This window comes from Pelodiscus sinensis, chromosome 12, assembly GCF_049634645.1.
Source record: "Pelodiscus sinensis isolate JC-2024 chromosome 12, ASM4963464v1, whole genome shotgun sequence".
Classification (NCBI taxonomy): domain Eukaryota; kingdom Metazoa; phylum Chordata; order Testudines; family Trionychidae; genus Pelodiscus; species Pelodiscus sinensis.
The window spans coordinates 3,844,305-3,857,752 of NC_134722.1; the positions used below are offsets into that span (position 1 = coordinate 3,844,305).

Below are 13,448 nucleotides of genomic sequence, written 5' to 3' on the forward strand. Positions count from 1 at the left end.
CTTCCCCCACGCCTCCCAAGAGAGGCACCTTACTGTGCCAAACTCAAGCAAGGAGGAAATTCCTTCCTGACCCTGCTGGCTCATAGGCAGCTGGGGCCCTGACGCATGGGACTCCATAGGCCTTTTCATGGCGTTCACCTGCAGCTTGAGCGTGGCAGCTGCTGGGTTGGATTTCAGGGTCACCTGGCGGCCGGCGGGCTAGCAGGCGGGTTGCAGGGGTGGGGTCCCCCGTGAGGGACAGGGACACGGTTCCATAGGGCCTACCATTGCAATAAATAATAAATGCTTTAAAACAAACATACTGAGGGCGTGACACAGTCACGCAATGGATCTGGGGTTCACACGCCGGAAACCGGCTGGCTCCATAGGAGGTCGGCCGCTCCTGCGTTGCCGGCGCCTGCTCAGCCGCTGGCCCGAGGGAGGACGCAGGTGCAGCCAACCGGCACCTTGATGTAGTCCACGTCGAAGGCGAAGGTCCCCGGGTTGGCGCTGTGCGGGCAGGGCTTGCGGCGCAGCACCATCATGGTCTGGTGCATGAGCACGGAGTTGAGCGCGGACGTCTCCCGGCCCGTTTTGCTGTCGATGCAGCCGCTGCACAGGCACTCGGCGAAGGCCAGCTTCTGCGGGTAGCGGTTCTCGTCCTCGTCAATGCTACAGGAGAGGAGGCGGGTCAGGCCACGCCCTGGGAAATACCCCTTCCTGTGTGACCTGGGGCACCCACCCGCCAGCTCCCCTTGACTTCAGTCAGAGCTGCCTGGACTCAAGTCAGTGTCCAAGCCGTGCCAGTTGCCCAGCTCTGCCACTAATGTCCAACATGCCCTTGGTCAAGTCACTTAGCGCCTCGGTGCCCCACCTGCATGCTGTGGTAATTGTATGATTCTACATGGCTGCACTATCTGGGAATCTGTGCAGGGCCTGTTTCTACAGGACAGACCCAAGGGAAACAGTTTTGATGAACATCATGGGGCTTGGTTTGCCCATCTGTGAAACGGGTGCAGTGATAGCTCCCTCCCAGCAGGGAATGCGGGGACAGTGTCAGTGTTAAGGGGACTGGAGCGTTTTGCTCCTCTTGTGTGTGGGTGACAACTCACAACCCCTATTCTCCACAGGGAAGCCCTTCCTGGAGATTGGCCTACAGGTCTGGTTGGCCTCGGGAGGGACACTAGTGAGGGACAGCGAGGCTCGGCCCCCAGGAGGGGAAACTGAGGCACAGCCGGGGTGGGGGGGGGGGGGAAAGGTGCGCCCAAGGGTCAGAGCTGAGATCACTAGGCTCCGCTGCCCCTTCTCCAAAGCCGGCTCGGCACGGCTAAGGGCCCCCCGCCCCTGCAAACCCTGCCATGCTCACCGGTACTTCCAGGGGGAGAGGGAGCGCTCGTGGGGCTCGCTGTGCAGGGCGGTCTGGAGCTGCAGGTTCGGGCAGCCCTGCACTTGGCGCTTGCGTCGCTGGTCCCCCTCGTGTTCCAGGAGCCGCACCAGCTGCACGGGGGCGTGCCGGTCCCAGTTCATGTGCCTGCTCACAAAGTGGGTGGGCAGCTCCCCCGCCTGCAGCTGCTCCTGGCTGAAGCAGTGGTGATGCTGGTGGCGGCGGGACCGGCCATGGACCTGGCCGGCCGACAGCCAGAGCAGGAACAGGGCGCACAGCACCCCCTGTAGGACAAAGGCGGGGAGGTCAGCGCACACCCTGCCGCAGCCGGAGGGAGCCCCCCCTGCCCCGGAAACCGCCTCCCTCTGCCGGGAGCCCCGCTGCTGGGAACCGGCCCAGCAGCCGTTACACAGTATCCACACCCACGTGTACACACGAGGCCAGGGGCTGTGCAGTGCCCCACGTCTTCACAAACACGGTGTGTGGGTACAGACACCCCCACCCCCTGCACGCAAACCCACAGTGTATAGCTGTACCCACGCCCCTCGGCAGCTTACATACGTACACACACACGTAACAGTACACAGTGTGTGTATATGTACACATACCCCCTGCACACAAACCCACAGCTAACATCTGTACCCACGCCCCTCGGCAGCTTACATACGTACACACACACGTAACAGTACACAGTGTGTGTATATGTACACATACCCCCTGCACACAAACCCACAGCTAACATCTGTACCCACGCCCCTCGGCAGCTTACATACGTACACACACACACGTAACAGTACACAGTGTGTGTATATGTACACACACGCCCCCTGCACACAAACCCACAGCTAACATCTGTACCCACGCCCCTCGGCAGCTTACATACGTACACACACACACGTAACAGTACACAGTGTGTGTATATGTACACACACGCCCCCTGCACACAAACCCACAGCTAACATCTGTACCCACACCTCTCGACAGCTTACATATGTACACACACATAACACTACACAGTGTGTAGCGATCTAGCTATATATCTATATCTATATCTATACACACATGTCCCCTGCACACAAACCCACAGCTTATAGCTGTACCCACCCCCCTCAACAGCTGATATATGTACACACACTCACCAAGCACATGTATATGTATCCATGCAGCACTACACAGTGTGTATATATTGTATGACCCCATTCACACACAGACACACCGCTACAATGTGTGCACACACAAAGTGCATATGTACATGTACCCTCCCAGCACAGCAGTGGGTATATGTACACGCAACCCCACGCACACGAACCCGCAGCTTATGGATACACCCACTCAGTGCGCAGTGTGCCCGGCCACACACACACGGCCATGCAGCCTTACACTCCTGCGGCGTGTCTGTGGGTACACCCCGTGTGCACCCAGCATCTCCACGTCGCCAGCACCACACAACCCGACCATGCCAGCCACGCCCCCGACCTGCACCCCCCCGACCGTGCCAGCCTGGCCAGCCATGCCCCCGACCTGCAGCCCCCCTCCTACTTAACTCCCAGCTGCTTTGCCACCCCCCGCAGGCTCTGCCCCGAGCGGCTAATGGACGCAGCCGCCTCACCGTGCTGGTGGAATCCATGGCGCAGCGGGCAGGCCTACGGGCTCGGAGCTGGCGACGCGTCCTCAGGCGAGGCTGGCTGCCCTCAGGGATGGCAGGAGGCTGCAGGGACAGGTGTTCTCTGGCCAGGCAGCTCGCTGCCTGAATTTATACTGGCCCTGGGAGGAGGTGACAGCACACGCCTGGAAACTCCAGCCCGGCTCCTCTTCCTTCTCTCAATTCACCGGCTACTTCCTCCTGGGCAGGACAGAGTCTGTTCCTTTATTCTGCAATCCGTGTTAATCATTGGCAGCGGAGGGGCGAGGTGGCCCCGGGGCAGAGAGCTGGGGTAATGGGGGGGGGCGGCTTGTATTTACAGGCTCTTACCTCCCTATGGCTTGCCACATGTGGCTCCCTTCGCAGTGGGACCCAGGGACCATGGCTGTGTCTAGACTGGCAAGTTTTTCCGCAAAATCATCTGATTTTGCGGAAAAACTTTCAGCTGTCTACACTGGCCGCTTGAATTTCCGGAAAAGCACTGACGACCTCCTGTAAAATCATCAGTGCTTTTCCGGAAATACTATGCTGCTCCCGTTCGGGCAAAAGTCTTTTTCCGAAAGACTTTTGCGCGAAAGGGCCAATGTAGACAGCACAGTACTGTTTTCTGCAAAAAAGCCCCGATCGCGAAAATGGCAGTTGGGGCTTTTTTGCGGAAAACCACGTCTAGATTGGCACAGACGCTTTTCCACAAAAAGTGCTTTTCCGGAAAAGCATCCTGCCAATCTAGATGTGATTTTTCCAAAAATGCTTTTAACGGAAAACTTTTCCGTTAAAAGCATTTTCGGAAAATCATGCCAGTGCAGACGTAGCCCTGGTGTTAGATTCGGAGGGGGAGGGGAGATACACCCCCTGTTGCGCTTGTGAGGGGTCCTCATGGCTCATTCCCCGCCCACCTTGGCTTTGCCCACTGCCTCTAGGACCAGCTGTCTGACTCGCTGCTAGGCTGGGGTGTGCCCAGCACAAAGGGGGTTGGGTTGGGGGTAGGGGGGCTGCCTGATGAGGTGGCAGATTGGCCACCGGGATGAGCGAATGCAGGATCCACTCTTCTTACAGGGGTCCAGGAAGACACAGGCCCGAGGGGAATCCGCCAGGCATTGCGGCACCAGACCTGGCCATGCCGAGTCGTAACCTGCCCCTGGCACACCGTCAGCTGGCAAAGGACGCCCGGCTACAAATGCTGCTCTATGTGTCTCAGCTGGGACATTCACCGCCCCTCAGCTTGCAGAGGGGGAAACCGAGGCACAGAGTAGTGACTTGGCCAAGGGCCCCTGGTGAATCGTGGCAGAGACTCATGCGTGACCGAGGTCCAGTGTGGGACAAGGACCCGAAGGGAGCGTGTGCAGGAGACATCAGCCCCACGCAGGGCTGGCAGAACCAGGCTGCCCTGTGGCAGGGGCAGCTGAACAAGGGGGGGGGGCCCTATGTCAGGAAGGCAGGTGGGCAGGTGCAAGCCAAGAAACGAGCTGTGGTGCTGCCATACGGCTCAGAGGTGCCCTTAGCCCGCAGCTGGAACACGCCCCCATCCCAGGATGTGCCAGGGAGGTCTGGCCACGTGGCACATCTGGTCTGGCTGAGCCAACTGCAAAAAGGGGGCTCCAGACTTCCTGGCTCTTTGGGAGAGGCCGGAGGGTAGGGGGCACCAGGAGCGTAGCCCCAGCTGAGCCAGGGAGGATCACAGCCCCCTTATGTAGCCGCCAAGCCCACCCAAATCTGAGCAATGGCGTGACCATGCGGCAGGTGATGACTGGAGCCTGGGGGCAGCAAGGGGGCGGGACGCCAAGGAGGGGCTAGCAGGCCCTCATTGCCCAGCTGCCTGGAGCTTGGGGCCAACATGCCCTCTAATCTTGTCCCTGTGCGGAATAATTAATGTGCACCAAGGGATGTGCCCATGTGCAACACCCGCCGAAACAAAACCTAGCGGCGGGTGCTCTACTGATCAGCTGGGTGGCCTCTGGATCTCGGCTGAGCGGTCGCACAAGCACCCAGCGGACAGCAGTGGTGGGCAGCCCACCGGTGTCACGAGGGCCACGGAGGTTCCACCTCTGCCTGCCCCCCCACAGCCCTCGTGCACTAGGGCCTCGCACTTCCTCCTCCTCCTGCCTCCCAGCGCCTTGCTTAGGGCCGTTCAGACTCTGGGAGGGACGGGGTGGGGGGCGAACCAGCAGATTCGTGGCGCTGCCAAAGCCGGCTGGGGGGCTCCAGTGACCCAGCACGTCAGCGCGGCGTGGAGCCCCGTGGGCCGCAGGTTGCCCGCCCCTGGATTTCAATCGTGCGGCCCCCAGCGACAAAGGGGGGACACTCACTCGTCTTGGTGGCCCATCACTGGCTTATGGGAACCGTGGTCAGGCCCCCCCCCCATTTGCTCTCCTGGCTACGTGGCTTCCCCCCCCCCCCCAGCCACTGAAGGGTTAAGAGCCAGCGCAGCGTTCTCTGGGAAAAGCAACCCGGCGAGCCGGCTCTGAGCGCCTGGCCGGAGGAGGCTGCCGACGGTTCCCAGGAAACGGGCCTTTCCAGGCACTGCCCAGCCGGCTCCCTGGCCCGGGCGCTGGACCCCGCTGGACTGAGGGGAAGGGCAGCTCGCTGGGACCGTGGCCAAAGGCTGGGAGGCCAGCTGGGCAGCCGAGCCCGGCCCCTACCCAAGCCGGTGTGGGGATGGGCCAGTGCTCCACAGAAGCCCCGAGGCCCGGCGCTGCCCAGGCAACAGGCCGTTGCAGGGACCAGCCCGGATCCTGCAGGTTCAGACAGGGAGGCAGCAGTCCCTGGCCCGGGTGCTCACGGCCACGGGGAGGCAGATCTCTCTGGCAGCGGCAGGTTGGGTCAGCGCCGGCGTGAGGCGCTCTGCCCACCTCTGCGCAGGCGACTTCGGGACAGTTCAGGGCTGGCACGGGGGCAGGGCTGAGCGTTGAAGCTCAGCATCAGGCACCAGGAGGGGTGCGCCCTCTAATGCGGACCATGTGCGGAATACATTTTGTTCTGTGCATCCAGGAATATGTAGATACGCACCACCCATAAAAACAGGCACTCTGGGCACTCAGCTAATCAGCTGGGTGGCACCTGAGTCTCTCCTGGGGGGGCTGCCCAAGTGCTCAGCTTATAGGGAACCCCGATCAGGAGCAGTGAGGCATGACCCCCCCCACACTCTCCCTCCTAAGGCCTCTCCCCACTGCAGGTAGCAGCACAGCACGTGCCATGGCTGGGGGGTAGAGGTGGGGGCAGCAGCCGTTCTGTCCACAAAACCCCATTTCTCAGATTCTTACCTCTCTGGGGCAAAGCACCTGGACATGCGCCCCCCCCCCCCCCCAGCTGGTGCATCTGTCCGACTCCTCCCCCCTCCCCCCTCCCCCAGGCAGCCGGGCGCTCTCCAGCCTCCAGCAAGGAGACCCTGCCCTGGAGTCGGAGATACGCCCCTCCCTGCAGACGAGCCCTTGCGGAGCAGCACCCAGACCTCTGGGGGTCCCCGCTCGCTGTCCCCTCCCCTGCACCCCGTTCCATTGTGAGCGGGGGGCACAGACTCTCCTAAGCGGCTCTCTGGGCTGGTGAGGACCCCCCCAACAGCGAGGGTTGCCAGCCCCGCTACCCGCCGGGAAAGGGTCCATGCCCCCCCAGTGCTGTGCCTGCAGGTGAATTGCTTGGAGGGGCCCAGTCCATGAACCCAGGGCCCCTGCCTGGGAGAGAGCCAAGGGGAGGGCGCCGGAGGCCACATGCCACTTGCACCAGAGCCAGGGATGCGGGCGCCAGCCCGTGTCGCTCGCACGCGTGTTCCAGGCGGGCTGAAGCCGGGGGAGAGGTCCTGCCGTGGGCACCCCTGGGAAAGGCCGGCCAGGCACCGCAGGGCTGGGGACCCCCGGGCAGGGGCTCACCAGCACAACCACGGGCGCACACGTGACAGCTTTGGGCCCCCCGCAGGGCCCTGGGAGAAGGGGTGCGGCGACTGGGCCCAGGCCAGTGAACGATGGGGACGCGCTCGGCTCGTTGGGGGGCTGCGCCCCGGCCGGATTCATTCGCTGTCCGTGGACTGGAGGGAACCGCCCCAAGGCCACATCCTCCCCAAACTGCTGGCTTGAGGCAACCGGGCTGCAGCCGCGGGTGAGCCCCAGCAAAGGCTGGTTCCCCGCTCGCTCTAGGGCAGGGAACCTTTTTTGAGTCGGGGGCCACCGACCCCAGAAAAATCAGTTGGGGGCCGCATGCAAGTGAGAAGCAGAAAACCCCTCGTTGCTGTAGCCCTTGAGGGGGAGAGACGCTCCCCCGTTCCCCTTGCACACCAGAGCCTCGGGGGGCTCAGCCTGGCAGGTTGTGCGCGCCAGCCCCGAGGTGGGGGGGTCTGGAGCGACAGTACGGGCTCCCCAATGCAGGGAGGGGGCCCTGAGCCTCGGGGGCTGGATCCATTTCCTACGGCCACTACGTCCTAGCCGGGCAGCAGGTCAGCACGGCTGGCGCTCCACTTCCAGCTCTGGCCCGAGGGATTCGAACGTTACCGGTGCGCACACGGAAGCAGGTGGACGTAACGACGAAGACCAAGCGACCCTGGTAGCCGGTCGCCTCTGAGGCCGGATCCCCGTGTCCCCAGGAGGGGACAGATCCCAGCAGTGCGGGGCATAGGAAAACCAGCAGGAAACAGGCGGTAGGAAGCAAAAAGTGCCTCTAACTCTCCGTGGCCATAGCAGGGAGACTGTGAGCAGCAAATTCAGGTCACAAAACTGGGGGACACCCTGACCAGCCCCTTTCCCCAGGACTCTCAAGTCAGCCACCCGATGCCACCAGCAAGCTTTGTTTTTAACCAGCAGGTTCACGACCTTTACATAAGTGGCCCTTGGACAGGTCACTGCTGACCTGAGCCAGCCTGCTACTGGCCCCAGGAGGCGGCCGGGTTTGGGCAGCTCCCAGAAATATGCAGGCCCTCCCTTAGGATAGGAAAGTCAAAGCAGAGCTACTGGAAGTTGAAGAATGTGGCAGGCGCTCTGGGGAAGAGGTGAAGGGTCCAGGCCTCCCAGCTGCGGCTGAAGATGCAGGGAAAGGTTCAGACCCACCCACTCTGCACCGTCAACACGAGAACCAGCGCCCATGGGCGCCTGCGGCCCTCCGCTGGGCACTGAGTCACGCCTCCAGGCTGCGGCAGGCTCCACTGCTGCGTTGGCCTCCACCTGCCGCGGCCAACGTCAAGCTCGGAGCTGGCGGCGAATCCGCCAAACCTAGCAGCGGATTTTGCACAGAGCCCCTTGGGCTAAGCAACCATCTCCTCCGTCCAGCCCTACCCAAACGGCCTCCCCAGGGCACCTGCGTCCCCTCTATTGAATTGTTTCTCGTGGCTTGTTACGGCCTTGCGGGGCAAGGGCCGAGCGCGGCCTGAGCAGTTTCATCTCACACCGAGACTTGGGTAGCGCAGCGCTACGAGGGTGTAGGATTCAAACCCTCTCCCCTGTCAAAAGGCACTCACCGTGCGACTGGCCAGTGCATCCCAGCCACCACCAAGGACCCTCACTGCCTGGTGAAATTCTCCAGCAAAACCATGAAACCTCCATTTTCTCCCACTGAACTTTCCTAGAGAGGGATCAGTGGAACAGGCTACACCGTACAACGCCGGTTATTTGGGCTGGCGCTATTAACTGTATCACCCGCCCGCCGGGGTCGACAGTGGGAGGAAGCTGAGGGAGGCAGAGCAGGTGGTCAGCCCCACGCCCGCCAGCCTCGGGTGGGTGGGGATGCGGTTAATCTGGAGAGCCAGAGAAGAGCCCCATTTAGCTGAGCATCTAGAGGCAGGGGTGCGCCACCTGCGGCCCATCGGGGTTGTGCGTGGCCCACAAGTCACTGTGTTGCCTCTGCCCGCGTGCAGGGCTGCCAGGTTCTCGGCCGCGCAGTGGTTTTTGCTGCTGGTGTTGCTAATGGGACACGCGTGTGCAGTGAGGGGCGTGTGGACTGCGCACACCAACTGCAAGAGCCGGGCGCTCCCTCTGCAGCCAATCACAGCGCTGCCACGGCTCCCCCCGCACATTCTAGGTAGCAAGCGCAGTGAGCGACGCTGCCCTCTCCCAGGAGACCGGCCTGGTGCCGAGAATCCTGCGGCCCCCTGAGATGGAGGGCCACTCGTGTGACCCACGCACTAGCCTCGCTTGCCCATCGCTGATCTAGGGCATAGGGTCCCCCCCGCCCGTAAAAACGAAACACGCTCTGTAAAACACATTCTGTTCCATAGCAAAAGGATTGCTAGGACCCTGGCTCATCAGTAGGAGGGGTGGGTTCTCCCTCAGCTGACATCCTCTGCCCACTGACGGTGCTTGGCTTGTGGTACCACACCTGCTCACGAAGTGGTACAGCAGGCTCAGGAGAGGCAGCACCGGCAGGCGGTTCAAACGCCAACCTCAGCACCAGGACCTCCAGGCTCTGCCACCGATTTGCACCGTGAACTTGGGGATGTCACGTAGTGACCATGCCTCAGTTTCCCCATCTGAAAAGCGGGGATAGTGCTACCTCCCTGACGGCGGTTCTGCAAGGGTCGAACAATACAGCTGGCCTTGGATGGAAATTCTGGCTGCAGCCCAGTGTTTGAGCCTCCAGAAACAGATTAAATGGCTTTGTCGCCCGACCGCACTGGGAAATCAACTTGGGAAGAGCGTTTGGGACAGAGGGAAGAAATACTCCAGGGCTATGTCTACACTGGCGGCTTCTTGCGCAAGGGTTCGTGTGCAGGAAGGCTTGTGCAAGAACACGTCCACACTGCCATGTGAGAGATGTGCTTTTGCGCAAGAGCGCCCATGGCAGTGTGGAGGCTCTCTTGTGCAAGAAAGCTCCAATGGCCATTTTAGCCATGGGGCTTTCTCGCGCAAAAAATCTCTGCCCAGTGTCCACACTGCCCTCAGAGAGCTTACATCTGTTAAAAAAAGAGCGTAGCTCTTGCGCAAGAAGCCCCCTCTTACCACACCGTACTGTCAATTTCCTTGCGCAAGAGCCGGCGGGCAGTGTGGACGCGCTGCGGATTCTTGCGCAAGAACGGCCATACGTGCGCAAGAAGCTGCGAGTGTAGATATAGCCCAGCAGACAAAGGCAGGTGCCCAGAGACCACAGTGAGAGGCCCGGACTGGGATCCTGAATAGCACAAAATAGATAGGAAGAACTGTTTATCAAAATACTTTATTTCAGGGAGACCCCTCAAAAAAAGACCCTCCTCAGACAGACAACCCCACAATACCTTTGCTTTTTTTTTTTTTAAATCAACTAAAACAATCTGATGCTTAAAATAAAAGACAGGTCATATTTCCCAATCTGACTTCCGTCAAGAATATATATCTATGTGTTTTGTTCCTGGGGGGAAGGAGAGAAGATGATGTTGCCAGTAGTTCACAGCGGTTCTCGGTTCTCTCGTTACACAGTATATAGAACTGCTTTGCTGAAGACACTCAACACACAGCAAGGCTAACTAGAAGAGTACAACTTATGGCTAGCAAAGAGGGGAGGGCAGACAGAGAGAGAGAGAGAGAGAGAAAGTGAAAGTATCCGACAGGGCTGGAATTTTGGAGTCCTCTGTGCATAATTTACAGGGAAAACGTGGCGGTTGGGCCTCCATCACGGTGCCGGCTTGGTCTGTCTTGCACAGCTGATGCGGCAAAGGCATCCCCCCCAGACGCTCCGCCGTATGGGTTAGGAGCCAGAGTGAGTCGTCTCATTTGTGGGATTTTTCAGCTGACAAACTTTTTTTGTGTTTTTTTGTGTTTTGTTTTAATTTTTAAAAAGAATTGCAGCCAAAAATCAGACAGAACTGCAAAATCCAGAGTGGCCGCTTGTAGACTATTTATAAAAACAGGGACGAGTCTCTCAGCCGGGGGGCGACAGAGCTCTGCGCACGCTGGACTATACTTTCCCAGGAATTTTGGCCCGTTTCCGAGCGATGGCGTCTTCCACGGCTTTTAGCTGCTTCAAGAGCTCTTCCCGCCGCGACAGCGTGCTGGACTTGCCCGGCTTCGCGCCGGCCGCCGGTGCGCCTGGCTCGGGTGCTTTGCCTGGGACACTTGTGACTTTGCTGGAACTCTTGGACTGGGGCGACAGCTGGCGTTTCCTGTGGGGTGGGGTGGGGGGTGAGAGAAAAGCCACACTGGAGTAAGAGGGGATTGACCGGTAAAAGAGGACTCACCCCCCGCACCCGTGGGCCTTTCGAAGGGTGGTAGGATTTCAATACCACGGCACGTTTTCCCACATGCTGCAGAAAGGGCAGCGAAGCAAGCAGGCCTGCTGTGGACGCCAGCTGAATTGAATGATCTCTAGGACTTGGGACCGGGGCGTGGCAAGCCGGCTGGGAAGTCCCCACAAAACGGTGGCCTTTAAGCCCACTACCCCTAATTCTTCTCCTGCAGTGGCAACCCAGAAGCCCAGGGCAGGGCTCGGGCAGAACAGGCCCACAGGAAGACACGGCCCCTCTTCCAGGGAGTTTGCTGCAATTATCATCCCTTCTCGCAAGGCAGCTTGTAAAGCAAAGGGAGGCGGTGGCGAGGGAATATCACCTAGCTAGCTATTGCTCAGCTTGATGGCTCCAAAGAAGCCGCACGCTGAACGTGCACAGCTGGGGCTGCCCAGCGAGCCAGCCATCCTGCCTGGCTTTTTCCAGGCACCTTGGCCAAGTTGGATTTCAAAGAGGCAAGTCACACGCTTGCCATTTGATCTTTCTGATGAATTCCTTCGGCCTGCCCTCCGCCGCCCTCGCCTCCTCGGGGCCACGAAAACCCAGAGAAAGCCCTGGCCAGGAGGGGAGGGAGGGATGCTGGAGAGAAGCCAGGAAAGGCTGTCGCCCCGCCCCCTGGTGTGCAAGGATTGCAGGGCAGAGCATACAGCACTCTGCATCGCACAGACGGGCAGCAGGTCCCAAGGCTACAATTTCTGGCAGCTGGCACACACTGGTGCCCTGGGACTGATCCGTGACCTGTGGAGCTGCTTCTAGCTACCGGCCGGCAGCCGGTCACACGGGCGGTTAGACAACAGCCCAGGTGACAGAAACAGCTTGGAAATCCTCCTTAAGCCCAGCGACTCCTCCCTGGAGGCCACTGCCGTTAATCCCCGAGTAAGGGGGCTGTGCAAAGCTGAACTGAAAAGCGCGTGAAACCTCAGAGCCAAGCTCTGCCCGACTGTCCTTTGCTCCCCTCCCCGAGCTCAGGCCCTGGCGGTTCCCCGGCCCGGCAGAGGGCACTGCGAACCCACCCCGCAGCAGGGGGCAGATGCCAGCTCCAGCCCCAGTGGGCCACAAGGCTCAGGTTCACCGTTGCAGCTTCGAAACGCTAGTCCTGGGGCCGGGCGTTCCCTGCGGAGGAGGAGGGCCGGGCGCGTGGGTAAAGCGCAGCCCGGAGCAGTGGGAGGCCTGAGCTCTGAGCCTCAGTTTCTCGGGGCCCCAGGACGTCGAGCTGTGAAGCCCCTGCCGCCCGGGAAGGCGTGGGACCAGGCTGGCCGCACAGCTCGCAGAGAGCTTGGCAGGAAGGAGCGAGACAGGGAAGTGCGGCCCGCACACAGCTCTTGGTTGCCCAAGTGGCCCTTCATCTCAGTGGGCTGCAGCTGCCCACGGCTCACTGGAGTTCCACCTGCAGCCCCCCCATCTGCCCCTCCCCAAGTGCCTCTTGGGTGGCACTGGAACCCCGTGCTTCCTACCCCTCCTCCTCCCAGAGCTTGCCCAGCTGCAAACAGCTGATTCCCAGCGTTCCAGCTCGGGGAGGGGCGGGGAGCGAGCGAGAGGCACGTGGGGGAGGAGGGGAGACAGGGGTCCACAGATGGCGCAGACCAGGGACGACATGCCCTGCCCTGGGGAGGGGCGTTCCTGCAGAGCCCACGCTGGCAGCACGGTCCTTGCCTGCTCACGAGCCCCCTGCAATTGCAGTGCGGGCTCTGCGCTGCAACGGGGGTGGCATTTGCTGTTTCAGTTCCCAGGCTCCAGGGAGAGTGGTAAGACCCTCCCTCCCCCAGAGCACTGGGGACGGGCTCAGACAGAACCAGCAGCAGGGGACACGTCTTGGCAGCCTGCTCTGGATTTTAAGTGGCTCGTCTTGTGCACGATTAGCCCCGGGGGAAGGGATGGTGCACACCACGCAGGACACGAGAGGTCACAACCAGCATGTGCGAGGACTGAGCCCCACAAAGGGACAACAGCCAGTGCACGGATTCCCCTGGCTTCCACGCAGTCTGAGCGTCGCCCAGCCAGCTCCCCCAGCTGCTGTTCACTCGCAAGTTGCTGTGTCTCGTTAATATCACTGTTAATACGTGGCATTTCTGCAGCCCCTTTTAGCCGGGGATCTCTGGGCGCGCTACAAACAGCTTCCCTGAGTGGTAGGAATTAAACCTATTTCACAGGCAGGGAAACTGAGTCACCGAAGGGAAGCAGGGGCAGAGACGTCCTCGCTTCTCCGTGCCAGCTAAAAGTCACTCCACGATACCAGATTCGATCCCCATCCGCCTAGCTTTCACACAGACCAC

The 13,448-nt window shown here is 60.7% G+C and overlaps 2 protein-coding genes across 10 annotated transcripts in view; both read right to left on the reverse strand.

The window, feature by feature from the left end:
* Positions 1-401: 401 nt before the first annotated feature.
* IL17C (interleukin 17C) lies at positions 402-3,103 on the reverse strand. Its single transcript, XM_075939890.1, has 3 exons — positions 2,973-3,103; positions 1,346-1,647; positions 402-651 (listed from the first exon to the last, which is right to left on the reverse strand). The coding sequence occupies exons 1-3, from the start codon at positions 2,988-2,990 to the stop codon at positions 402-404; spliced, it is 570 nt and encodes a 189-aa protein (XP_075796005.1). The 5' UTR covers positions 2,991-3,103.
* A 7,011-nt stretch (positions 3,104-10,114) lies between these two features.
* Positions 10,115-13,448, reverse strand: part of ZC3H18 (zinc finger CCCH-type containing 18) — a 67,544-nt gene continuing 64,210 nt past the window's right edge. For all 9 annotated transcript variants that reach the window (XM_075939899.1, XM_075939898.1, XM_075939897.1 and 6 more), the window contains one exon: positions 10,115-11,055. In XM_075939899.1, the coding sequence (XP_075796014.1) occupies positions 10,851-11,055 (205 nt within the window). In that variant the 3' untranslated portion in view covers positions 10,115-10,850. The remainder of the gene's footprint in view (positions 11,056-13,448) is intronic.